The sequence below is a fragment of the Ochotona curzoniae genome, unplaced genomic scaffold (assembly GCF_017591425.1).
Source record: "Ochotona curzoniae isolate NIBS_2020 unplaced genomic scaffold, NIBS_Ocur_1.0 contig_4895, whole genome shotgun sequence".
Classification (NCBI taxonomy): domain Eukaryota; kingdom Metazoa; phylum Chordata; class Mammalia; order Lagomorpha; family Ochotonidae; genus Ochotona; species Ochotona curzoniae.
Window position 1 is genome coordinate 3,263,481 of NW_024466413.1, and position 26,047 is coordinate 3,289,527.

At 45.1% G+C, this 26,047-nt stretch overlaps 1 protein-coding gene across 1 annotated transcript in view; it reads right to left on the reverse strand.

Moving 5' to 3' along the window:
* Window positions 1-13,744: 13,744 nt before the first annotated feature.
* Window positions 13,745-26,047, reverse strand: part of KHDRBS3 (KH RNA binding domain containing, signal transduction associated 3) — a 74,750-nt gene continuing 62,447 nt past the window's right edge. Inside the window, exons 8-9 of the mRNA XM_040988508.1 lie at window positions 16,003-16,061; window positions 13,745-14,348 (exon numbers count right to left, since the gene is read on the reverse strand). Of these exons, the coding sequence (XP_040844442.1) occupies window positions 14,257-14,348; window positions 16,003-16,061 (151 nt within the window). The 3' untranslated portion in view covers window positions 13,745-14,256. The remainder of the gene's footprint in view (window positions 14,349-16,002; window positions 16,062-26,047) is intronic.

Below are 26,047 nucleotides of genomic sequence, written 5' to 3' on the forward strand. Positions count from 1 at the left end.
TGACACTGAATGAGTGAATACCAGACTGTGTCTAGGCCAGACTCATGGTCACAGTTCACCCATAATAGCTGCTACAGTGTCACTTCAGGGTCAGCACCTACTTACACCACCCTTTCAGATTTTTGATGCAATATACATTTTTATGTAATATACATTACTGGAAGGGGCTTATTGAAATTACAAAAGTTCCAACAACTGCATTAGGATATTAAACAGATTAAGCCACCTCCTGCCATGCTATCATCCATTGTGAGTGCATGTTCAAGTCCTAGGTAGTCCACTTCACATTCAGTTCCGGTAATGTGCCTAGGAAGGCAGTGAACAATGCCTCAAGTACTTGGGCCCCCAAAAAAAGGAGACTCATAGCATTCCTGGCTTGTGGGTTCAGCCTGACCCAGCCCTGGCCATTTTAACTACTTGAGAATATACCAGCAGATGGAAAATCTATTTCTCTCTCTCTCTCTCTCTCTCTCTCGCTCTCTCTCTTGCTCTTTCTGGGTTTCTAGCCCAGTATAACTAGGTGGCTTTGTTAAGATTGCCAGGAAGACAGATGTGAGCTCACGCCTGTGAGAAGCAGGAACTAGTTCCAGCATGGCCAGCATTATGGTATTGTAGGCTGAGCTGCCACTTTTGACCCCAGCATCCTAGATAGACCCTGTTTGAGTCTGAGTTGCTCTACTTCCATTTCAGCTTCCTTCTAATGCATCTGCAAAATCAGTGGAAGGTGGCCCAAGTACTTGAGTCCCTGTGCTCATGTGGGATGCCTTGGTGAAACTCTTGGCTCCTGGCCTCAAGCTGGCCCACAGCCCAGACCAGGCTGCCATGGCTTTTTGGGAAGTATACTGATGGATAGACACTCTATAACTGGCTCTATCTCTCCCTCTCTTTCAGTAACCCTGCCTTTCAAATAAATGAATAAATAAATCTTTTTTTAAAAGTCACTGGCTTGTTTACCATCCTTCTCTGTCATGTAACTTCCTTCTCATGGGAGACAAGGACTGCCCACTGTTCCATCCTCCACGTGGCAGACCCTCAGCCACTGGTGCGCTGATTCCATTAGGACCTAGTGGAGTGTTTTATCTGATTTGAAACAAAGGAAGAAAGTCCTTTATTTCTACCCACTTGTTCACCTCCCAAGTGTCTTCACATTTGAAGACAGGAGCCAGAAACGCAGCCAACGTCTCCCTGTGGCTGGCAGGGGCCCAGGCACCCTCACCCCCACCCGCTACTTTCCCGGGTCTGCTCTGACATGAGCTGGAACTGCTCCAGGGTCAGAGGCAGATTTCCTAACTTCTCTCTTCACTGCAGGCTTCATTGCCAACCTAACTATGGATTGCCTGACCCTTGCCAGACCTACTGAATTGGAACCTTCTGGGCCAAACCCAGACCGGACCCAAGAACAAGCTGCACTACTTTCCCTGCTGAAATACGAAGAAGGAAAAGTGCAAATTGGAGGCTTACTTTAAGGTCCTATGACTTAAGTCCAGAGTCGGGAGGGCTCAGTCTGCCTCCAAGTTGCTTTCTAGTGTGATTAGAAAAGACTTTAGACTTTCAACCTGTAGTTCTTCACCTTTTCTGTGAGAGTTCCCAGGTCACCTCTGGTGTCAGGAGCCGGGAAACACTGCTGGAGGGACAAGGGCCTGCACACACTGGGCCCTGAGAAAACTCAGCAGTAGTGGGGGAATGACGATCCACCTCAAAAAAGAGATTGGGGCTGCTGTCAAAGGCCTGTGGTGCAGAGCAAAGCCAATGGACAGAAGCAAGTTCTAGGTTAACAGACACTAATTTTCCCTTATGCCTACCTCTTGTCTCCTAATTTCCATTTACAAGGTGCAGTGAGCATGTCCTGTGTATCAGACACTGTACCAGTGATTGAAAGAATAGGCGTGGATGAGGCACAGTCCCTGCACTGTTGCTGCCAGTGGTCAGCCGAGGAAGACAGCACCAGGTGAGCCCTCTCCTCGGGGCCCCTTTCCCTGCCCCCTATGTCAGCCCCAGCTTGAACATGCCCACACCTTCTGCTGATCTCCCTTAGAACTGCACTGCCCTGGGCAGGTGCTCATTTCCCATCAGCGAGTGAGCAAGCAGAGGCAGACTCCCTGCTGGAGCTATCTTCAGGGGAAGAGTGGCCCTTTCCAGTGACAATAGCATGGGTTGATCCTTCCTGAGGGAGACCTGCAGCAGCAGGTAGGACCTTGTGTCTCCTGGTGATCCAGACTGCTACTGGCCAGCAGCTCCTTGCCATGTGGGTTCTCATTCCTACCTGCACTGTTTCCTGGAAGTAGCTCCATTAAGGGAGCAGCGCCTGCAGGATCATCACTACAGAGGTTCCCTCTCACCACCTGCCCAGGCTTCTTCCTCTTCCTCCCCAGCGCACGCACTGGAGCCTTCCCTTTCCTGCCCCTTGCCACAAGGCATACCAGGGCCCAGCTCACCAGAATCACTGGGAGGAGGAATCCTGTCTTAACCTTCCCAGCCTGCATGTGCCCACGTACCACAAGACCCCCTGCAGTATGAGCACTTCCCTGATACTCAGGGGGCCAGTGTCAGCTCTCTCTCTGTGCCAAACCCGGGGATGCAGCCAAACCCAGGGGCAGCCTGGGTTGCAGAGCTGTCTGCTGAAATGTGGCAGAGCCAGTGACATCTGAGTGAATATTTCGCATCTATAAATGTGTAGCAAATATTCCTGAGGCTGAGCACATTGAAGACTTACCCATTGCCTACCAGGAATCCAAATTGAACTGGGCTTTCTATACTGTGATTTTGAAACCCAGCAACCCTAACCCAGAAGTTCCAAACTTGTAGGCATTTTATGGGCTGCATGCATTTTTGAGGTATGCTGTGATGTTAAGTAAGGGCAGTGGTGCTTATCTGTGACTTCCACCTGCATTGCTCTCCTCTGTCTATGCAACTGTCCTCCAGGCCAGTTGTAACCCTGCTTGCTCAGAATCCTGTGACCTCAACCATGCGCTCCTATTAACTCGAGAGTGGTGTCTGGGTTCCACTTCTGTCTCCTGCGCACACACACTCCCTCATATCAGACTTTGCCCCAGAGCTAGGAACAAGTCCTGGATTGAGGACATGGTGGTCAGTTGGGGTGGTGGGGTGGGGCTCCATTACCTCACTTCAGTGATTGGTTGGAGGTCTGACGTGAAACCATGGCTGTCCAGTGGGAGTGCAATACAGAGTCCTGGCTGAGGTAAAAGTCTCTGCCTACAGTAATTGGTTGGAGGGCTGGCACGTGACTCAAATCTGCCCAGTAGGGATGGTCTTGGAGTCCTAGTGGTCAGTTCACTGTCATTTTGAGGTCCTGAGAGGATGGCCAGTTCTGGAATGGCAACTCCTCCCTGAAGAGAGTGTCAAAAAGCAAGCTAGATTTATTATTCTCTGGACATTTCTGCCTGTTGGCATTAATAATTCCCTTTTGGCTGCAAGCCAGCCAGAACTGGTGCTGGGAAGTCTGTCCTACTTCAGTAAAAGATTTAGGGGGATCCTAAGCAAGCTATGCCCCCCCAAAGATCCCCTCACCTCTTATTTCACCATATCTCCGTAAGAGAAAGCGATGATGACGATGATGATGATGGTAGCAGTGAACCGGTACCAGAGCCCTTATTTGTCAGGTTCAGTGTCAAGCATCTTTCACTGTTATTTCTGGGAATACCCATCAATTCTCTGCTGCTCACACTCAGCAGAGAATTGATCACTGTGGGTGACCATACAGAGGGCCACACAGTGACCATAGTGCCAAAGTCAACGTGATCAGATGAAGTGAGACTGGGTTTGCGCCTGGGTTGTCTAATCCCAGAGCCTGGATTTGCCATCCCAGAGTCCCCCTTGGGATGCCTCTGGTGGTCAGGACAGTAACTGAGTTCATGGGACAGAGGATTATTCTGCAGGTCTTGGTGATGGGCCAGCTTGCAGGTCAGTTGGTCTGCTCACCTCCCTCCCTCAGGGTGCTCACACCCTCATGGGTCCAAGTTCCATATCTAGGGAGCATTAGCTTTCAAGGGAAGGGCAGGAGCTGGCAAGGGATGGGGGTTGGGTTCACAGCATTGTGGGGTGCCGATGTAGAGGGAAGTCATTTAGGGAATGGCCGACCGGACCCCCTGTCATCCACAGGGATCTTGATCAAGGGCTCTTTGTGTCGGGGTGGTATGAGACTGTTCCCAGCTGAGATTTGTACTCTAACCATTTTGGGTGTGCTTATTGTCAGCCTGATCAAACCAAGCTGACAACACTTATGTAGGGAAAATGGTCCATAAGAGAGGTGGGCACCTGGATGAGGGACACAGCCCAGTTTCTCTTCTAGAGGAGCAGAAGGAGGATGAAGCACCTGCTCTGGCCCCCACTGTTTCTGTAATGCCTGTTACAAAGAGGCTCCCCAGCCTGGAGCTGCCTCTAAACGCAGGAGTCACTGTGCTGTCACACACGGCCTCTGTCGCTCTTTCCCGCTTTCATTCTTCCTACTTGCCTGCAGCTTGAGGGACCACAGGGAACCTGGCCACCAAGGCCACTAGGCTCTGAGTGGGATGATATGGGTGGTGGCTGGTCTGCATTTCCATGTCCCCAGTGCCAAGCATGGCAAGCACCCCAGACACTAGCTGCTCCGAGCAACCCCCAGATGGAGGCCTCTTGTCATACACAGGTGCTGGGAAACCCAAGCTGGTGGGTAAAGAGCCAGCTCAGAGTAAAACATCTCTGATGGTTCCTGAGAGTGCAAGGTCAGAAAGAGCAGGAGGGCCACTTCAGCACCCTGAGGGTCCTGCAGTCACAGAAGTACTGGACATGGCCAAGGAACAGAGTGAAGCATGGAAGGGACAGCCAGAGCCTGTGGTGCTGGGACAGGCAGGGGGAGGTGGCAGGGCTGCCTTAGATTATTGCTCAGGGGAGTTTCTCCTCTCGCCGAAGCCTGGTTGCTGTGTCCTCCTCTCTCACCAGCATGGAATGCCCTGCCACCTGTCTAGTTGCCAACTGTGTGGGGTCCTGTGCCACCTCTTTCCCTCCTGCCCCTTACCTGCAGTAGCTTTGGTCGAGTGGTCTGAAGTTGGGGGCCTGCACTGTCACCTTTTTAGCTAATTTGATCCCTTGGTGCTTCACATTCCAAAGGCCTCTTTGCGGGGACTATAAGCATCCAATGCCAATGCAAGCAGCAGTTCCTAGAAGTGCCCCAGTGGGCCAGGGTGGAACTAGACGACATGGAGAGAGGGGCTGTCCTGGTGAGTGTATCATGGAAAGCAGAGCCTGGATGCTGGTGTGGAATTAGGGAGCCAGAATGGACATGAGCCATAGCACTGTGTGGGCCAAAGGAGGTGGGTTCCTAGCTACACACAAGCAGGGAAACCACTGTTTCATGAAAAATATGCAATTTGACTTCAGTCAGTGTAACAACACATCTGAGGGAAATACATCCTTGGCAGCCAGTTGAGCTGGTTGTTGGGGTAAAATGAGCAGGAAGAAGAGCTCAACCCGATCGCCAGGGTGGCCTGGAGACTGATGCACACAGCATGTGCCTTCCACTCCTGGGTTCTGTTGTCACCCCATATCCCTTGCACCCTAGCGTGGCCTGGTGCAGGACCCACTGGCCCAGCACTCATGGGCAGGACCCAGGCTTTGCTGCTTTTTGCTTCCCTCATCTGAATGTGCCTGATCTTGTCCTGGTCATCATCATCTGCAGACATCATCAGACATGTGGGCATGCCCTGTCCACATCACACATCTGAAGAAAGTTCTCATCACCCTGGAGGGTAGGTTTCTCAGAATATCAGCAAGTAGAAACCCTTTTGATGCGGTAGCAGCTGTAATTTTCACAACTGCCTTGATGGCAGTGCCTTAAAAAGACGGCTTGAAGGACCAATATGCATACGCCGACAATATCATACGCTATTATTTATAAAATTGTAGCCATCAGAGTCTTTGGGAGTCAAATGCTCCAAGGGTTATTTCCATCCTCTCTACTTGGAAAGCTGTTGACTTCAGGGAAGATGTGAATGGGCATCAGGGTTCTCTGGGATGGGCCAACATTGGCCACATGTGAAGGCTTTTGTTGCTTAGTTACCCTCTATTGCTTAACAACCCCTGTGGCATGCCTCCCCCACAGAGTTATACATACATGGCCCTAAGTCCTCGTGATACGGAGCACTCGTAACGGGTCAGGCCCTGTGTGCTGAGGCTGAGAACGCACATACAGCAGTCTGCATTGTGCAAGGCTGCTGCATCTGGACACTGCCTCCCTCCAACGTTCCTCTGAAGAAACCCAACACCCTAGAGAGTGACAGCATTGAGAGGTGCAGATGTCACGGCACATGGTCACTCCCTGAAGGCTCCGGCCTTTTTGTCCAGTACTATCCTGTGGAGGCACAAACAAGGCACCACCTTCGGGTCAGAGAACGTGTCACGTTACTAGATACGGAATCTGCTAGTGCCTTCACTGGTGGACATTCCGGTGAGCAGTGCACTTACTTGTTTATAAATTAGTCTGAGGGGTCTTGTTAGAGCAGCTCAAATGGACAGAGATTAGTACCCATGGAGCGAGGGGCTGCTGTAACAAATGTCTAACAATGTAAAGTGACTCTGGAACCAGAGAGTGGGCAGAGGCTGGCAGAGTTCTGAGGTCTGTTGCCCTGGAAGGCACTTGGAGGCCAGTTCTGGCATGGGTCCAGGAGGGAAATGCTGCAGAGAGGGCTTCGGTGGTGGTGAGGGCAAAGCTGAGAAACGGGGGGGTGGTTAGAGCCCCTGTGATGAGGGCTCGGATGGAAGCGAGTACACATGATCAGAAACTAGAGAACACACCATGCCTGTGATAAAATGGCAAAGAACTTCACTGACATGTTCATGTCCTGGTGCTCTGTGGAAGGCAGGACTGTAGACCAATGATAGGATAGCTGGCAGCTGGAATCTATGAAGCCAAGTATTGTAGGTGCAGCATGGTTTCTCTCCTGCTTCCAATCTTCCAACAAGAAGAAATAAAAGAACTGAAGTTGGGATTTATAATTAGCAGGGAAAGCAGAACATAAAGATCTGTCATAATTTTAGCCTCTCTGCAGTAAATGAGAAAATGCATTCAGGAGGGAAAAGCAAGGATGTGACCAACTGACTGGTCAGGATATTGTTATGTGAGTGAAGGTTTGTGATAATGGAGGAATGGCCCCAGTGCTGCTGCAGATAACCTCAGGCAGCACCCCAATGACCGCCTAGAGCACTAGGGCCTTGAATTGAAAGCACGGTGCCTAGCATTTTGGGGCAGTGTTCCCTGGTGGTGCCACAGGGGCTAAACACTCTGCATACCACATTCTGTGTGGGGAACTCAGGGTCAGAGGCGGCCCACCAGTGAGGTGGGCTGTGGAAGAAGAAACACGTGAATGGGAAGCAGGAGGCCCTGAGGAACTAGCTTCAGGCAGCTCCCATTGGCCCTGGAGGAACAATTTGGGTGTGGTACAGTCAGGATGTTCCCCCTTGGTGGCAGTGACACCTCCTTGAAGTGGGTGGAGACATCTGGCCTCTCCTTGGAGGTCAGGATTTTGTCCAGCAGTAACATCACGCCAGTTGTCAGGGGCTTAGAAGCAGAGACCTAGGAGAGTTGAGCCCCCCTCTCCTCCCCTCAGCCTTTTCAACAGAGAGCAATGGGAAACATGAACCGGCTGTATCTGCAGCTGTCACAGGCTGCACTCTCCTTCTCTCACTAAAGCCTGCTCAAACAGATTGTTAAAATCCAGAACTTATAATTCCCCAAATGTATATGTTTCAGCTGAAAATCACTCTATCATGACCAGAAACATCCTGCAAAAGGCAATGGATGGCAATGCCAGGCTGACAGCTCTGTGGTCATTTTCATGGTGGTAGGAAGGAGGGTGAGTGGATGTGGGCGATAAGCTGAGCAATCGGCACGCCCAGCTGGTGCTGCAGGGTGAACCCAGGGACTGTTCCCAGGTTGGATATGACCCAACAAATGGCTGTGGGTCTTAGTTGTGGCAGCAGAACAGCCTGGAGGCTGGGTGGTGTCAGGATAGGTCCCGGGGACAGGGGTGTGTGTGGCGGGGAGATCTGCAAGCCGGGATGTGCACACTGCACTGGCTCCTGTTCCAGCCACCGGTTGGGGGCATGCCCACTGCACTGGCTTCTGTCCAAGCCACGCACCTTGTTTGGAATGTCACTGATGTTGAGGTCAGTCCCTGTAAGCAGTGGCTCACTGACATCCCTGCAACTCTCTGCTCTCCTCTACTCTTTCATGTCCGCTCACAGCCCTCAAGAACTCCTTGAGGATCCCGACTCCTGTCATTCCTTCTTGAACCTGCTCCATGCTTTCCCTCCAGAAGTGAACCGAAGCCACAATGCCCTCTTGGTGTTCCCTTTCATCAAAATCCTTTCTCTGGACTACTCCTGAACACCTTCCTGATTTCTCCTCCCTTGCACCTGTGCTTCCCAGGCAGCTCAGTGACCTCTATGTGCTGTGACAACCTACATGTGTGTTCTCGGATCACACCACTCACTCTATTCTGGTGGCTTTTTTTTCCCCTCCAGGTCTGCTCTCAGACCTTCCCAGCTCACAAAGAGAGTATTATCCTAGTGGCTCTACATCAATGCCCCCAACTGCTTACTCTTCACAGCAGATCTGTGCACCATCTTGGGGCTCTGCTTTAAAGCCGTGCCAGTTCAGTTCTCCAGTTCCCAGAACATGCTCCCATCCCTGTGTGTTCCTTGCATGGCTTGCAGGTAGCCTTGCATGCTGCTCATAACAGCCTGTGCTCAGCACCTTGGCCAGCGAATCCGGCACAGTACTATGGGATCAGCTCATGCCCCTACTGGTCTGTCCCCCTCAGCAGCAGCTTCAAGTAAAGCTCAAAGATGGTTTTCCATGCTCTGCCTCCCACGCAGCTACCTGAGTCCATGATGAGCTTGTCTGACTCTTGCTCACGCCATGGCCTCTACACTGGCAGCCTTGTTCTTCCTTCACGTTCAGTGAAGGGAAGTATGCTCCCACCTAAGCACCTCAGTGTTTTTTTTTTTTTTCCTTTTGGTCTGATACAGTGACATATTATTTCTCAGGCACCTGAATTAAAGTCTAACCGTGCACTTCTGTGTTGTGTTCTCACAGCTCTGTCAGCACCTCCCCACCTGACACTCTCATGCTGCTTTCATCACTCAGGATAATATCCAGTATCTAGACCATTTTTGAAATTTGAAGAGCAGGTGGACCATGTGTGAGTAGCTAAAGTAATAAAACACACCTTCCTCACTCAAGTATGCTGAATTAGCAAACAGTGTTCCAGTAAATGATAAAAGAGAACCAACAGAACAGTATTCTCCACAGGGGCCATGAGCGTTATGTGCCGTAACAAGTGGCAGAGGTATGGAAACTCAGACTTCCACTCTGCAGTGCCACTGTGCTTCCTGAAGAAGCTTTTATAACTAACGTCTTAGGAGACAGACCCAGCATCCGTGTGGCATCTTGACTGTTGGCAGTGAGTCACAGCTATACCTGGCTCTCACCTGTGAGACACTTACTTGTGCTGATACAAAGACATTTTTCCCTTAGGTTTCTAGTGGAGTGGAAGACCTCTGATGGGCACTGGTGGGTAACTTTTATTAACAATTACACAAATCATTCTCTTTCTGTTATTAGCAGACAACAAAGTATGCTTGATTATTTTTTTTTCAGAAACAGGATTTCCAAATTGAAAAGCATAACATTTTAGAAAACATTTCACAGAACACAAATTGTCAAGAAAAAAACTAAGATGATTTCCAAGTTCTCAAGCAGCTTCATTTCTGACTAGGCACGCAGGTGAGGCAACTGCTCTGAGAAGTCCACAGGCAGAGGGCACACTCCTGAAAGAGAGAAATGAAAGCCATTTATATGCATCTATAAACTAATAATTTTAGGATGTTGTTGAGAATGGCAGGATCTAGGTAGAGGAATCAGGCAAGTAAAAAATTTCTGGAAATAATTTTATGGAAAATGATGCAAAACAGAATGATCAAAATTAGATATTGTATATTTACTTGTGTTTCACAAAGACAGGATAAAGGATTGACTATAATTAGCATGATGACACTATGCATTGTGGCCTTTATGGGCCGGGTTTCAGAAATGGCAATGCCTTGCTTTTCATGAAACTTCTAATACATATTGAAGTTCCTCATACATAAACCCACTCCCAGAAGAGAGGCAGGCCTGGTCAGCTTCCTTTCATGCCCCTGGTTGCCTGTGCCTCATCCTAGGGGATCTCTGAGAAACCCAGCGCACAGAGCACAGCTCCCTAGGAGTCAGCTGCTTCCGACCTGATGCATCCATCTCCCTTCATTTGTCTTCTCGTGTCTGATTTCCCCAACACAAAATGCTCTTTCACGACTTGCTCAGCACTGTGCCCGCCTTGTCACTCTACCACACCTAACACTTCTCTTCCCCTGGCCTGCTTGTAAGATGTCGGCTTTCACGAGTCCTTCCAGGCTACATCTACCCACAGAACCCACAGATCAAGTCCATCACACTTGCCAAAAGACAACTCTGCTTTCACTCAGCCTTTCATTGGGACAGAGCATCAGGGAGAGCTAGCACCACCATCCTCTGCATAAAATTAGCATCAATCAGATGCAAACAATGTTATAGCCTAATACCTAGACAAGCCAATCCTCAAATATAGTAACTCAACAGACATTTAAATAACCAATGAATATTTTCTGAATCACTTGTGAGCAGTACTTGAAAGGTTAACAAATACAGACGCCTCATTCACAACTCCATAGGACAACCACATGTCAGCAGCAGGTTGAGAACAGGTATGTGCCAACCCAGGGCTCTGAGCCAGTACTTTCAGGCACAGAAGAGAGGGACCCTCTTGTCTGAAGGATGTGGGGAAGACCTCATGAATTGGCAAGATATGGATAAGCAAAGAAGAGGAAAAGTGGGCAAAGACACTGTGGAGGAAATACTAGTGGGGTTTGTGTGTTTCCTTGGGGGAGCAAGGGCCTCTCCAAATAAAGGCTGTCTTGCCTTACTCTGGGATATCTGCAGTGCTGGGCACTAACTCGGCCTGCAACAGGTCACCCCTGAAACACACCTGCTCATGTACACAGGTGCCGCTAGTGAGAAGGGACCAGTAGAAGTTAGAGTAAGAAGTGGGACTCAGTTTTTACTGGTAAAGACTGAGATAAGTCCTATGGTGTCTGTGCAAGAACCACATGCCCTGTAGTTCCGTGCAAGTTCCCACAGCACCCAGCCAAGCACAGGTCTACACCGTGCCCCACAAAGGAGAACATTCGGGTGCCACTTTGGAGTGGATAACACTCAAATGTGTGTGGCTACAGGTCTTAACTGTTACACAGCAGAATACGTCCATACAGCTACAGATTCTGCTTCTTTCCCCAAAGCATATTAAGATACAACACGACTTGTCTGAGAAGTAAGTTGCAATAACCTCGAAAATCTACTTTAGAAATTTATTGCATACATATATGTATGCATATATGTGCAAAAACGGAATCTAAACCCTTTTTCTTATACTGTATTTAATAAGGAAAAACATTAGAAACACAGTTGTTTATGTTATGGCTCATTCAGGCAAATATTACTCAGCTAATCAAAATGTGGGTGTACATTACAAATAATAGAAAGTAAACTCTTAGACTCTAAACTGAACCAAAGAGGAAACAGTGTAATATCACATACATGAAAACAGTGCTGGCAGGTGTGTGTAGGCTTAAGCATAAACCACCTTAACAGTTCCCTATGGTATCTTGAGGCAGGGCATTCTTTCATGGAAGCTTCAGAGTTTGAATCAAGCACAGAGACTGCCTATGAAATAACAGACCATACTCTGTTTCCCAGATTTACATTTCCTGCTGAAATAGCTAATTGTTACAGAAGCTCATGCCTCCGTTGCAACTGTCAGAAACCAGCTACCACCAAGGAGCGCTCCCTGCTAGTGCTTACAATTCCAGCTTCATTCTTGCACTGCTCTTCCTCACCAGCTCTCACTGAACCTACGTACCACATACTCTGCTAAGGGTTGGGGTTTCGTATCATAACAACGCACAGATTTGCCTTAGAGTATCTAAAGTCTTGCAACCGAGGAGAAAGGCAAACGCAGCGACACAGAAGACAGAGATCAGCTTCCAGCTGACCTTCCCGGCCTGCACCCCCCGCCGGGGTCTGCCCATTTACTCCACCTCCTTGTGCTGTGTGTCTGGCACCAGTGTTCCCTAGTTCACTGGACAAAACTATGGCTTTGCTGGGGCAGAACAAGGCAAAAATACCCCAAAACTGAGATTAATGATATCTTTTTTTCACAGATCCCTAGATTTTTAGAAATGTGATTAAAAATTTTTACAAAATACATTATGTATTTATTTTATAACAGTGACAGTTTGCCTCACAGAATCAAGACCTCCTCCACAGAATCAAGATCTCCTCCGCCAGACTGAGATAATTAACACTGAAAACTGTGCACAGCTGTGTAATTTTGGCAGTGTGTGTGTGGATGTGTGGGTATGTCCATACGAAAATATTAAGTTTGGGAAACTACTTCTTATTATCAATAATTTAGAAGACTATTTCATGCTAACTATTTTTACTTAAGAAGGCAGTTCACATATTTAAATACTGGGGAAGATACAAACCTTGACCCAAGGAGTTAATCTGCCCAAACTGCTAGGACTGGCACCCGGGAACCAGCCTCGGAGACTTGGCACGTGACTTGAGCCACTCCCAGAACATGCTCCCCCTTCCCGCTGCCGGCAGCCCGGGCACGTGGGGACTCACCTGCGTCTTCTGCAGGTGCACCACCACTTCCTCTGCCATCCCCAGACGGCTGCTGTCTCCTAACAAAAGAAAAGATCATTTTACTCAAAACAGAAGGAAACATTTCAAGAAGAAAAATTAAACATTTTATATCATCTACACTTAAAACGTAAGTAAAATGATGAAAAAAACTTTATTAAATATTTGTCAGTTTTAAGAAGTGTCCTCAAATACTAACCAAATAATGTATTACAAATAACTAGTTATGAGGTTTTACATTTGTTTAATAGGGAATAATTGGCCCCAATTAAACTGACTAAACTAAGGCTTTTTAGACTACTAAAACAAATTAAACTTTTTAAAATGAGAATTTAGGTGATCTTAAAACTTTTCTAAAATGGATAATGACATTTGCTAGGTTGTAATCTCCCTGTCTTTATTAGTTATATTAAGAGAAATTAATTGAGATTAAAATCTTATTTGATTTATTTACCTTTGGAAATGAAGACCGTTTAAGGGTTACACATCCTCAGCCTTGGCGAGTGCGACCTCAATTAGTCAAGTCAGAATGCCTTTAAAAGCTTTGTGCTCATTGCTTCCAGCATGGAGCGAGGTGTTCATTAAGGTACCAAAATTCTCATAAAAAATCCAAAGTTGCACTAGTGAAAAAATGCTCAACAAGATGAAAACTGATCACATCTTTTTCAGAAAATCCAGTAGTTATTTTAAAACCAGTTTTTAAACAAGATTTGGTTTTGCGTCGTTTTAATGTGCCACTCAAGCAGCTTGATAACATCTGGACTCTTTATACAGCATTTAAATCTACGGTAAATATATAATGGCACATTTATTTTTATACCATTTTTAAAGTAAGTTGTACAATGTTTAGTGTGACCCTGTTATGACAAGCGTTGTTAAATGAATTCTTTCCCTGTTTACAACTATTTATGAAAGCCTTTTTAAATAAGAAAAAAACACGAAATTGTTAGCTCACACACACGAAATTTCTTTCAAAAGTTTATTTAGTATCAAGCAAGAAAGAACTTTGCTCAACACTACAGAACATTTCAAGACTTGAGTTACAAAAGAATACAACATTATTTGCACTTGTAATTGGTTTCCCTTTCTACGCATGTTGGCAAGAGAAAAAAAACTAGCATATTGCTGAAAGATAAAATAACTAAATTCTATGGAAACCCTTAAAATAAAAGGTGAGGCTTATATTAAAAGAATGGATTAACATATTTAGTAAACCTATTTTTTGTTTAACACTAATTAATCAAAGTTATTTTTTTTGCCTTTTGATGACCTATTTTTTCATATACAGAGTGGAAATAACAAATTTTTACATGTCTTTTTTTTTTCTGCCCAGGTTGGTATTTCAACAAAGTAGTTTTAAATTCCATCCATTCAGATTTTTAAGCATTTTATTTAAAAAGGGATTGTTCATAGAAAAAATTACTTTGAACAGTATACAGGACTGGTGGAGACTGGCTATTTCACAACATCAGACACTACAATCAGTATCTGCCGTAGGGCTGGTCTCTGTAGACGCCCTTCGTCGTCCTCGCCGAAGGTGCCTTGTGCCTTGAGTTAGTCCACTCGTCTTGCCCTGAAACCAGCAAGAGGAATCATGATTACATGACTGCCATGGATCCCGTCGGCTTCATATGTTAGACTCTAACAATAATGAACCAATGGCAAATGTTATACTTAATTATATATATGTATCCCTGATGTACTGGGCGGGAGGGGAGACAACAAGGAATTATCAAGAACATTACAAACACAATGGAAAGTGACGGCCTCACTAAACAATCCTATCAACAGAGGAAAAGTGATTTTTGCTCCTTAAATAGTAATCAACTTTGCAAGAACTTTCTTTCGGTTATCCTAACAAGCTCAGAAGTCCACTCAATCAACTGCACTGCCTTTTGGGAAACATTACAAGAAGGGAGACAAGATCACCCAGATTACTCCTAAAAGCAAAAACATAAAAAATCTAGATAAAACTTTGTGAGGATAAAAGGATTAAGAACAATATGAGGAATGTGAGGATTGGGAAAGAGAGATGCTGCCCCCTCCTCTCAGGCCCTTGTAAAATGTGTACTGTGTGAGAAGTCACGTCTCAGTTACACTCCCAATTGCCCTCGGCGTTTCTAAACCCACACTACACAACATCAGCAGACCTCTCTAGATCTGCTGCTCCCCTGCCGGACTTCCAGTGAGGTGCCCACAGCTCTCTGACAGCAAAGAGTTAACATCCATGCTGCAACACAGAGCAATTTAAAAACCATGTGTCCACAGAGACCAATTTAAAAAGCTGTGAAGGAAAAATGCTTAAAATGACCTCTTTCTTTGATACAAACATGCAATCAACATCACTCCTTCCAGTTAACTTGCATCAATTTTAGTAGACAGCATTCAGCAAACTATTGAGTTTCTCTTAAGTGTTGTTACAGATAACCAAAAGAAGGAAAAAATGAAAAGAAAAAAAAAATCAAGATGCGGGCATCATGGCTTCAGGCAGGTGACACAACAATGTACTTCACGAGCCACACACAGAGCAGCTTTCCGTGCGTTTAGACGATGCCAGCGCAAGCATCAACTGGTCTCCTGATCCGCCCGTGTTGTTTCTACACACTCACCAGGGCTCGGTGACTCACTAAAGGTTCACATTCTAATGTCTTTCCTCATATTCAGACTTTAGACATGGGTTCTCCAGCATCTTCAATGGCTGCACTGCGTTACGAGGGATCTGCTGGTCTAACCTGAAGCCCTACACGGCCCAGCATCTCTTCCCTGCCTCAGTGCTTCTGTAATCTTTATGGAATGACTCCCGTGTAATTTGTCCAGAGAATTTGGGTTTGAGAATGGTTAAATTAATAAAGAAGTAGAACCATTTTAGAGACACTGTCTCAATGGCTTCACTTCCTTTTCCTGTCAAGAGGTGAGGACACTTCACAAAGCCCCATGCTGTCATGCATCGGCAGCTTGGCACCCTGTCCATGAATGTGGGCAGCAGCACATGGCAGGCAATCCAACAGAAAATCTAACTCAGCATCTGAACCCATGTCATTTTCTGCAAATCCTCAGTTCTCTCTAAATACTAAATTTATAAAGCAAAGGAACCTCTGGAAATAGCAAGCTACACCCAAATGAACTGAAAGGAAGCCTCTATTTCATAGGCAGAGTGCCTTGATCTGTCGGGTCTTCCTGCAGCCACGTTGCATTTCCAGCTTAGGTTGCTCTGACCAGTCACTCACCGTAGGAATCGTAGGTCTCCTCACTGAGCCCATGTCCGTAATCATAGTAACCAGCACCACTGCAGCGAACAAAGGGAAACACAGGACAAAATGATCTGTGAGTTGAAACGCATTCTTAAACAGACAACTAGGAAACAGCAGGGCTCAAAACAAATGAATTCCCACTAAGATGACAGAGCCCTAAAACAGCAGCCTTATACTTCAGGATTATCAAGGCCCTCTCTTCTTCTCCAATTTTGATACAAAAGTATATCCAAATTTCAGACAGGACAATTTAAGGAATACATGGTAAGCTTCTACACCGCAAATGAGAATAGGAGACAGAACTTGTTCTGGGTGGACTGAGCCTGTGCAGAGAAGCAGGCTGAGAGGGTGTGCACAGTGCTAGACCTGCAGGCCAGCGGCTGGAGCACAGCTGGCCAAGGCACTGCGGGCGTGCAGGAGGGGCAAACAGCCTCCCCCCTTCTTTCCAGCAGATGGACAGTGAACCACAGAGACTTCATTTCAGCTTGAACTCTTTTTCTACCAGAGAAGTCAATGCTATGTGAACAAACTGTGAGCACTTTACATCGAAACTGGACAGAGATGGGCACTTTTCGACAGCACTGTTGCACTGCCAGCAGGAAGCGCAGCACAAGAGCCACATAGTTCCAGTCCCAGGGACGGAGTGCTGCAGCAGGGCTGCTGGACCATCGGTGTTCACAGAGGACCAAGGAGCTCTGCAAAGCACTGCCACATCTATGTTGCAGCATCCTGCCACAGCAGAGGTCAAGGCAGAAATGAGCCCATCAGTACTGCCACTGTGCAGACAGCATACAGCATATACATACTGGCTACACATATACAACATCTGAAGGGGCAACCATTTTTATTTTTAACATTGAATCAGACCTGTGAAAAACTCTAAATGATTAAACCATAGGCAACCTGAGTATCTGAAGAGGAACTCGTGCACACCCTTTCCATCTTTCCTCTTTCATACTCTACTTACTTTGTAGGGAAACAATCATTCTGAAGTTGTTGTTTTGCATTGTTGTGGAAACCAACATCCCCACCACTCCAACTCCATATAGTCAGGAAAGATGTTTGCAATCAAAATGGAAAATGATCCAGCTTACGAAGTTACAACCGGAAGCATATGATCCACGTTGTGGTTGCCCACCATACGCTCGCTGCTGAGGCTACACTGGGAATTACCCAGCAGCCTGAGTATCCCCAGTGCATGGACAGGGACACTGCGGAGGAGAAAGGCTGTGACATCTGCCTGACATCTCACTGTCAACAGGACAGCGGGACACACGTGACTGCAAAGGTCACCAGTGCTAGTTACACCCATGCCCGGTTCTTGCCTGCTTCCTTTCTCGGTACTTGACACCAGAGACCAATCATCGACTGCAAAGACTACAGCACAATATGCAATTCCTCTGAGAAAAACTGCAGCAATGGAGCCGTGTTCCTTTTGGTATTGCATGTATGGGGGCAAGTCCTCACATCTGCTATCAGAAGTGGCCTTTTCTCCCCCGCTCCAGGCCACGTCCCATTGTCCTTCACCTGCCACCTCTAACGAGGATGCTGGCAATTGCCCAGGGTTAGGTCTGTTTTCATTATTTCTCATCCTCCTTCCTTAAAAGACCCTGTTTGCACATGGATGTATGGAGAAGGGGCATCTCCATCGCTCTGGTGTGTCAGGCATGTCACAAGTGGCTATCTGGAGCATGTCAAGCCTGGGGAATGTTCTAGAAGACCATGAAGATGAAGGTGTTAAAGGGATGAGGAGGGACGGGCTGAGGCAGTGGCAGCAAGGGCCTTCTCTGCAGGAAAAGCAGGATATGCAAAGGATGGAGGCGGAAAACAGGGGTATGTCTGCAATTAGTGCTACCAGCTAGAGCTGCTAAGCATTGATACGATACCTGGGCCAGAGTGCTGCTCATACAGGCTGCTTCCTTCCTCTCTGCAGAAAACAGCTTCACTTTGTTACCGTTTAATCCTATCCCCACAAGATAATTAAACACACTATAACAGTGCTTATGATATGAACTCTCTAGAATGTGCTGTGTGAGCTCCACTGACTCTATTAAATGCTGCCTAGGAATGAAACAGTGGCTTCTACAGCTGACCTATTATACCACACGGCAATGTGCCATGTTTTCAGTGGCACACAGACCTATGATGTTTTTTTAATGGTCTTTAAACTTACAACTGGATTCTTAGAGGATTTGCCATGCCAGCAGGGTCTCATGCACATGACCTTACTTAGTTCAAAAGCACTGTCACACTTTTGCATCACCTGCCTGGGGTTATACAGCCTGGACGTGGTGGCACCTACATTCACACCTCAGGATGCTACTATTGCTGCGTTCTGAGTGAGTATGCCAAAGGTGTGTTTTGCTGTACATAGAAGGCCACCTGTCACTTCATCTCCTATGTACTGCTGCTCTTCCAGAATATCTCTGATTTGTTCCGGAGGAGCACCCACACACCATCTCCTGCTGAGACACAGCAGGCAGGGTTCAGTGAAACTCAGGGCCCCATAAGTACAGTGAACCTGCAACTGCCCGAGGTCTCTTGTGGGCCTCTCACCCATCCCTGCCCTTCCCCACTTCTCGTACTGGTCTATTTTCTCTCAAGTCATAATATACAAATTCAAAAAATGGTAAACAGAACATAAAAATAAGATTAAAAAAATCCTAGAAATAGACACTAAGGTTTAATACTTAAACTCTGTAGCTTTAAGGATGAGAATGTCACTAAAGTACAATGGTTTCCTTGTCTTGAGAAGGAAAATCAGACTCAAATCTGATTAAGAAAGCATTAGTATTGATGGCTGTGCCGTCTTCTACAAGGGCCTCTGCGTGCAGTGCAGTGTCCACAGAATCGATTCTCTGGCTGGCTCCGCCCATTCCCTTCGCCCGACCAAGGGCTGCTCGGTAAGCTGACTGGATTCCCTTCTGGCTCTAACACATTCAATGGCTCATTCATGGAGTCCAGCCTGAAAGGAGTCGAAATATCTCATCTTGTTCAATTGACTAATGTTTCCTAAGAACTCTACTACATTAAATGAACCTCAGTCTTCTTTCAAAGGTCACATGTCATCAACATAATGATTCTTCAAACAACATCTTCAGGTTCTTGCAATTTCAACTCTGTTGTGTGGATAAAATTCCTTTGAGATTGTTCTCAACTGCTTAATTTGAAACCAGAAAGGACAAGCACAGGACTAATATGCAGAAGACCCTAACAACTGCTTTCTGACCAAAACAATCCTCCTTGATTAAATGAACATCAGTATAGACTGGGAATTTGTCTGTGAAGCACTCTAATGCAGTTAAGGATACAAAAAAGAGAGAAACGGAGGAAAAGCATGTTTTCCAACGAGCAGAAAGATAAGAGCTACATAATTTGGTTCGGCAATGGTGTGGCGACAAGACAATCTCAGTTTTGACAAGTGAAAACTTTAAACTGACATTCGCTATCATTTCCCCCCAGTTCCTGATTATTTATTGCAAGACTGTCATCAAGCCGAGGCGCTGTGAGCAGCTGAGCCCCTTTCCCACACCTGTCACTTCCATCTCAATTGCTTTTGCAGCATTTCATTTTGCACACCTCAAATGTCTATTAACTGAAGACATGTCCTATTTCCCAAGGATAAACTAAAAATAGGGAGAAAACATGAAAATCTCTTCATTTATAGATAAAGTTAAAATATTAAAAGTAAGCAAGAACTACATTGTTCTGAAGATGCCTGGATTCCTGAGACAGCTGCAGAGTGGGCCTCTCCCAACGGCACTGAGACTTGTTCCCTGGCCTCAGATCACCAAGGGCCCCTTTATTTATTTATGTATTTATTTAGCAAAGGCAGATATATAGAGACACAGGAGACACAGACCAAAAGGTATTTCACCTGCTGGTTCACTCCCCAACTGGCCTCAATGGCGAGAGCTGAGCTAAACTGAAGCCAGGAGCCAATCGTTTCTTCCAGGTCTGCCTTGGGGGTGCAGGGGCCCAAGGACTTGAGCCATGCTATTTTTCCATTTGATAAGCAGGGAATGGATGGAGCAGCCTGGATACAAACAGGCACCCATATGGGATGCCAGTGCTTGCAGACAGGATTATCCAGTTGAGCCACGGCACTGGCCCTCCAAGGTCACTCTTCATGCCTCGACATGCCCATCTGTCTTCATCCCCTGCCCGACTCTGACTCCCGCTGTGCACTCTCACATTCATTGCCAACTAGCACAAACCTCTGTCTTCTAAAACTTCACTCCACTTCTAAAAGGTAAGAACTAAAATAAATGCTGAGCAGACTTAAATAAAATGAAGACTAAGTTCAGGCTGTAGTCATACATTCAGCAAGTATTCTGAGCATTTATGATTTACAAGATATGTGCTGAACATGAGCTTTGCCCCTAGGAAGCAAGTATAGATAAATCCAGTTCTACAGAATGAGACCCCAACTTTGTTGGTGGTTGGAAGGAGGCATAAGGAAGACACTCACAGTGTCGGCTGCCATGAAGGGGAGTACTGAGGGGCTTCAAGCGGCAAGAACAATAATGTGGTTTGACTATTGTATGGATTTCAGAAGAGGAATTACTAATTAGCTTAGTACATACAAAATATGTCGAAGGTATAGACAATGGCAGAAAGTACAGCATCTCTTTCAATGTGAATTACAACCCATGTCTTCTTGATTTCTTCTTTAAAAAAAAAAACATTCTTTCCTCTCCTGGCCCCTTTAAAAGTTTTTATTATTTGCAAGGCAGAGACATATGGGGCAGTTCTTCAACCTCTTAACATCTCTTGGCTGGAGGTGGGCCGAGCAGGAGTCAGGAGCCTGGAATCATACTCAAGGTCTTTTATATGGGTGGAAGCACCCAGGCACTTGTGTCATCATCCACTGCTTTCCCAGACAAATTAGCAAGCATCTAGAAGGGCAGTGGACAGCAGGGTAGCTCACTGCAGCAGCACAAGGCCTGCCCCCTTCCCTCTCTCAGCTCGCACTGCATTCCCTTTCTGGAGATCTCAGTGCAGTTACTTGGCAAGCTGGGGGCTGCATCTTCCCTATCTCCAGCTTTCCTGTCACTTAGCTCTTCATCACAGCCTACTTAGCCATCTACTAATTCTTCAGTAATTCAACTGGTTTGGTCTTTATGGATATCTGGTCTTCTTATTCACTTGAATATTTAATTACTTCATCTTCTATTTGATGAATTCTGGTCACTCAGTATGTCAGTTTCTCAGTTCTGTGAGTTTGAAGCTTACTACATGCTTTGTATATTAGAGATGTGTGTTAATTCTTCTTTCCAAGAACTGAGTTGCCTATGAATGTCACACCTTGTTTACAATAGCTTTCTTATGACAGTAATGGAAAAAAAAAAAAAAAAAGAGAACAGACACTGTATTTGGGGACTCCTGGCTCCCAAGGATTACATTCCCTGAGGTTGGCCCTGTGTTGTGGCAGCTTGACTGCAGGACTGCTCTCCACTGCTGAGCATCGCTAAGTCAGGGAACACCCGAAGCTTCTCAGCTGACCCGGGGCTCTATCTGCCATAAGCTGCCCTAACAGTCTCTTCCTGCATGGGGATCTGGCATTTTTGTTTTCATAAGTTCTGGTTCCATTTACTTCTTTATCAGGACATCTTTTCAAACTTGTTCTTTGCCTCACAGAATTTAAGGAGGGACAGTCTGCAACAGATACACGTTCTTAGCCCACCCTCATGATTTCATCTTTCTTTCTCTTTTAAGGTTCTCTTTAATCCTCAATACATTGAGACAATCTTAAGTTATCAAAATTCCTATTTGAAAAAGACATTACTTAATTTTACATGTAAGAAAAAAAAGCATCAGAAAATGAAAGAATCACATCACATTCATATTCCTCTGTAATGCTTAACCCTAACATTTGGTAGCATTCCAAAAATAAAAAGATAAATGAAACACCAATATAAATATGAACACTGAAACGTTTGTTCACGCATCGTTTAACATTAAATCTTGCTTATAACTTTTTCGCAGGGAGAAGAAAAACAGTGAGTCCTTTCAGAGGCCAAATTCTTCAGTTTGTACTATTTGTATTGATACTAAACAACTGATTTCTCTGAATATTATCCTAGTTCTTTAAAATGTGAACTGTAATCCTTGTGACAAAAATTAATATTGTAGCTGGCATTTATGAAATGCTTATTTGATAGGAAAAATTACAGGGCTCAACCCAGGTAATTGCTACTCACTGCCCTAGAGTTTCCATTCGATTTGGGAGTTTGAATCAGTGCACTGACCATCAAGAACTTTATAGCCAGGGCCCGACAGGGTGGTACAATGGATCAAGCTACAGGAGCACAGTTTAAGTCCTTGCTGCTGTAGTTCCAATCCAGCTCGCTGCAAATATCTGTAGGAAAGCTGTGAAAAAAATGACTCAAGTACATAGGTTCCTGACAGCTGAGGGGCAGACCAGGATGACGCCCCTCCCTCCTGGCTCCAGCCCAGCCCAGCACTGACCTGAGTAGTCATTCTAATCTACTTTGGATAAAAGTCTAATTTACCAACATTCCTTTCATAAATTTGATACTTCCTCAGGCAGATCCTGAGCAGAAACTGTGAGAACCAGCCTGCCTACACTGGACAGAAGAGCTGTAACCAAGGCTGTGCTATCTGACTGCGGCTGTTTCAGCCTTTCCTTGACTTTGGAGAACAGGACTTGCTCCTGGAGCTGTTGTCAGCCCATCAGGAAATGTGGCCCAGTAACCTTGTTTCATTCCTATTTCCCACCCTTCACGAAATGAACTGAACACAAGAATATTAATCTTACGTCCTTCTTGGGAGTTCCAAACTAAATAGGGCCAATTTGGTTGTGCGTGGTGACCGACCTAACACGTGTGAAGGATAGGCAGGGGTTGACATTTTTGCTCTCAAGGAGCTGACCATGTGACAGCAACTCATCTGTTTACAAAGATGCACAAGTTTTACAATACTTAGGATTCTTAATTTTGCGGTTGCTGTTGGATTTCAAAATATTCACATTCAAATTGGCCTAGAAGTGTGGCCTATGAATTCCCAAAGGTTTACCAAAGTAAAAATATTTCCACACTAAGAAATATTAGGATGTTACTTGTCATTTTCACTGTGCTAACATTTACACCACAAGTGCTGTGTTAATATCTGGTGTTTCTCTATGAACAATTAGTGTTAGCACCAAGCTATACCAGTTAAAAACCAAGTTACTTGGGTAAAGAATAGTCTTGTGAAGTAGTAAAACAATTTCATTAACTCTCAACTACTTTGTAGAGAATCTTCTTCTATTCTGTGTGAGTTGAACTGCTGTCCTTGCAACAACCCTGCATACAAACACAAATAACGGTGACCTCACCAAAAGTGCTTGGTCCTTCTTCACCTTGTGGGTCTTCCTCGATATTCTTTTCATGGATCATTTTTCACTTGAAAGAACGAAAGTCACAAATAATGGCTATTCAGATTTGGGTATGTAACATATCTCAGCCAAAAAAACAACAAAAAAAACCTTCTTGGCTGAGCTCAGTGATCACGTTGATGATTCTTTTTGATATCATATAATGAAGAGTCACAGCATGGAAAAGACGTGCATGAGCTGGCTAGCCAGTATTTTTCAGGTGAATAAAAGCATGATGTCATGAAGTGCATGGAGTATCAAGACAGACAAAGCTATTTCAACATAACAGAGCATAAAACGCTACTGATATTTTACTGCCCACACTGCAACAAACTTAAAAACTAGCAGCTGTATCTGGTACCCAAAGGGGGCTGGCTACAATGGTTTGAAAGGATTACTTTCCACTTTTAACTACTGCAACCGAAACAACACATCACGCTAGACTGCTGAAGAAGCTAGCAACACCCATATACACATCACGTTAGACTGCTGAAGAAGCTAGCAACACCCATATGCTAAAAATATTAGCATTTCTTTTAGAAATAGTGATTTTTTTTCATAAAAGCAGATCAGGTTAACAAGCAACAACTTATTATTTTAAATTAATAAGCATTTAAAAGGTTTATTTGTACATGTGAAACATTAAGATATAAGCCATATACACTACACTAAAAAGCTTTGTGCACTCACTAGAGTATACCAGAGATTATAAAATCTTAAAACTGCAAAAATACTCACCCTACAACACATTTAGGAGACTGCAGGCAGGCTTTGCCAACATTTACCTACAGAATGCTTTTGCTTGTTTGTTTTGGACATGGAGAGCCTTCTCTGTACCTGAGCAGGGGTGCAGGAGATCCACTCTAATTCACCAGGTGCAGAGACAGAGTTCCTTACATGACAATGTGCTTCAAAGCCACTGTCCTGCTGCAGGCATTTAACTACATGGTTACAATTCCAGCTAAGATGCTCATGTTCCCAATCAGATTGCCTGGGTTCAATTCCCAACTCCAGTTTTCAATTCTAGCTTCCTGTCACTGGAGACCTGGGCGGCAACAGCTGAAGGCTCAGGCAGATGTGCCCCACCACTCAACACCAAAACAAAATTGCTTTTGAGTTATGGGAAGACAGGAAGAAAAACTCAGAAAAAAAAAATGGGATTTCATATACAGAGTAATGCTAATATACCGATTCTCCTCAAATCACAGGATCAGTTTCAGCCTGGGAACAGCTTTAGTTCCTTAACTGGTATGCACTATTTACTAGTGCACCATGAATGCAAGAAAACAGAAAAGGAAACTTAGGGTTGAAATGGCCTTTTTTTGTAGAAGTTAAAAATCACACACATTTGCAAATAATTGAATGTTTAAATAAATTCAAATTGAAAAGGCCATTTCAAATCTACAGTTTAAGCCCAGGGTTTAATCAGAGGTTCTCTCCCTCTCCACGAGAAGGGCTCAGTAATCCTGAGCGAAGACACTGAAAGGCTGCTTTTCTAAATTATAGATCTCCCAGTGGCTATTATACACCTGACGGTCAGAAACATCCACCAATGCTGTTAGGGGAGGGAAAATAAACACAAATTTACAAAATTATTTTACCACAATTTTTCAGATAAGAAATACAATCTGGCAAGAATATTAAATGTAATTAGAGATAAAACTTTCTGCATTAACAGTTACCATAAACTGCATCTCACACAGGTTAGGGATGAGGGAGTCCTCTGTATCTTCCTCATAATCACACTATGAAGCTGATTCTGTAGTCTCGTAAGAACAGTCTTTTGGAAAATTAAAACTAAAAATTAATCACTCATTATTACGGAACAACATAGAAATGTAAAATGATAAATAAAAAACAGCATCTTTCATCTTTACTAATAAATTAGTAATTTAAAAAGCAATGAATTTGGTTATATTTCAATATTTAACAGTAACCGTATTTTGTAAAATTGATTCTATTAAAATCTGAATTTTACTATGGCAATCATATTACTTACAGCTCTCAAAATTCTACAATCAAAGCACCACTAGCTATTTATCAGTCTTCTTACTGTTCTAAAAACCACTTTGTTTTATTTCTGCACAAACTTAGATGGACACAGTGAAGCACTGGTGTAGTTTAGCGTGCCCAGCAGCAGACAAGGCACGGTGCCAACTGCACTGCCCAAACAAGGCACAGTGCCAACTGCACTGCCCAGACAAGGGATGGTGCCAACTGCACTGCCCAGACAAGGCATGCCAACTGCACTGCCCAGACAAGGCACAGTGCCAACTGTACTGTCCAGACTGTTTGTACTGTGTCCTGTTCTGCCAGACACCAACTGCAGGAAAAAAAGATATTTTTTAATCAAATTTCATCCTTTCTCATTAAACAATTTAATTTTTTCTTAGAGCCACTGAAATATTTAGAACTTCTCATCTCACCTTTTGGGGGAGAACAGGTGATGAATTCAGTTTAGGATATACTGGGTTATCAACGGCCATACCACCCTGAACACACCCAATCTCCTCTGATCTTGGAAGCTAAGCAGGGTCGGGCATGGTTAGCACTTGGATGGGAGGATATATTGGGTTCTCAGAGAGTCACCAAAACTATTGGAAAGAGTTGTCCAGTGACAAGTAGAACAGGTCCTAAGGAAAC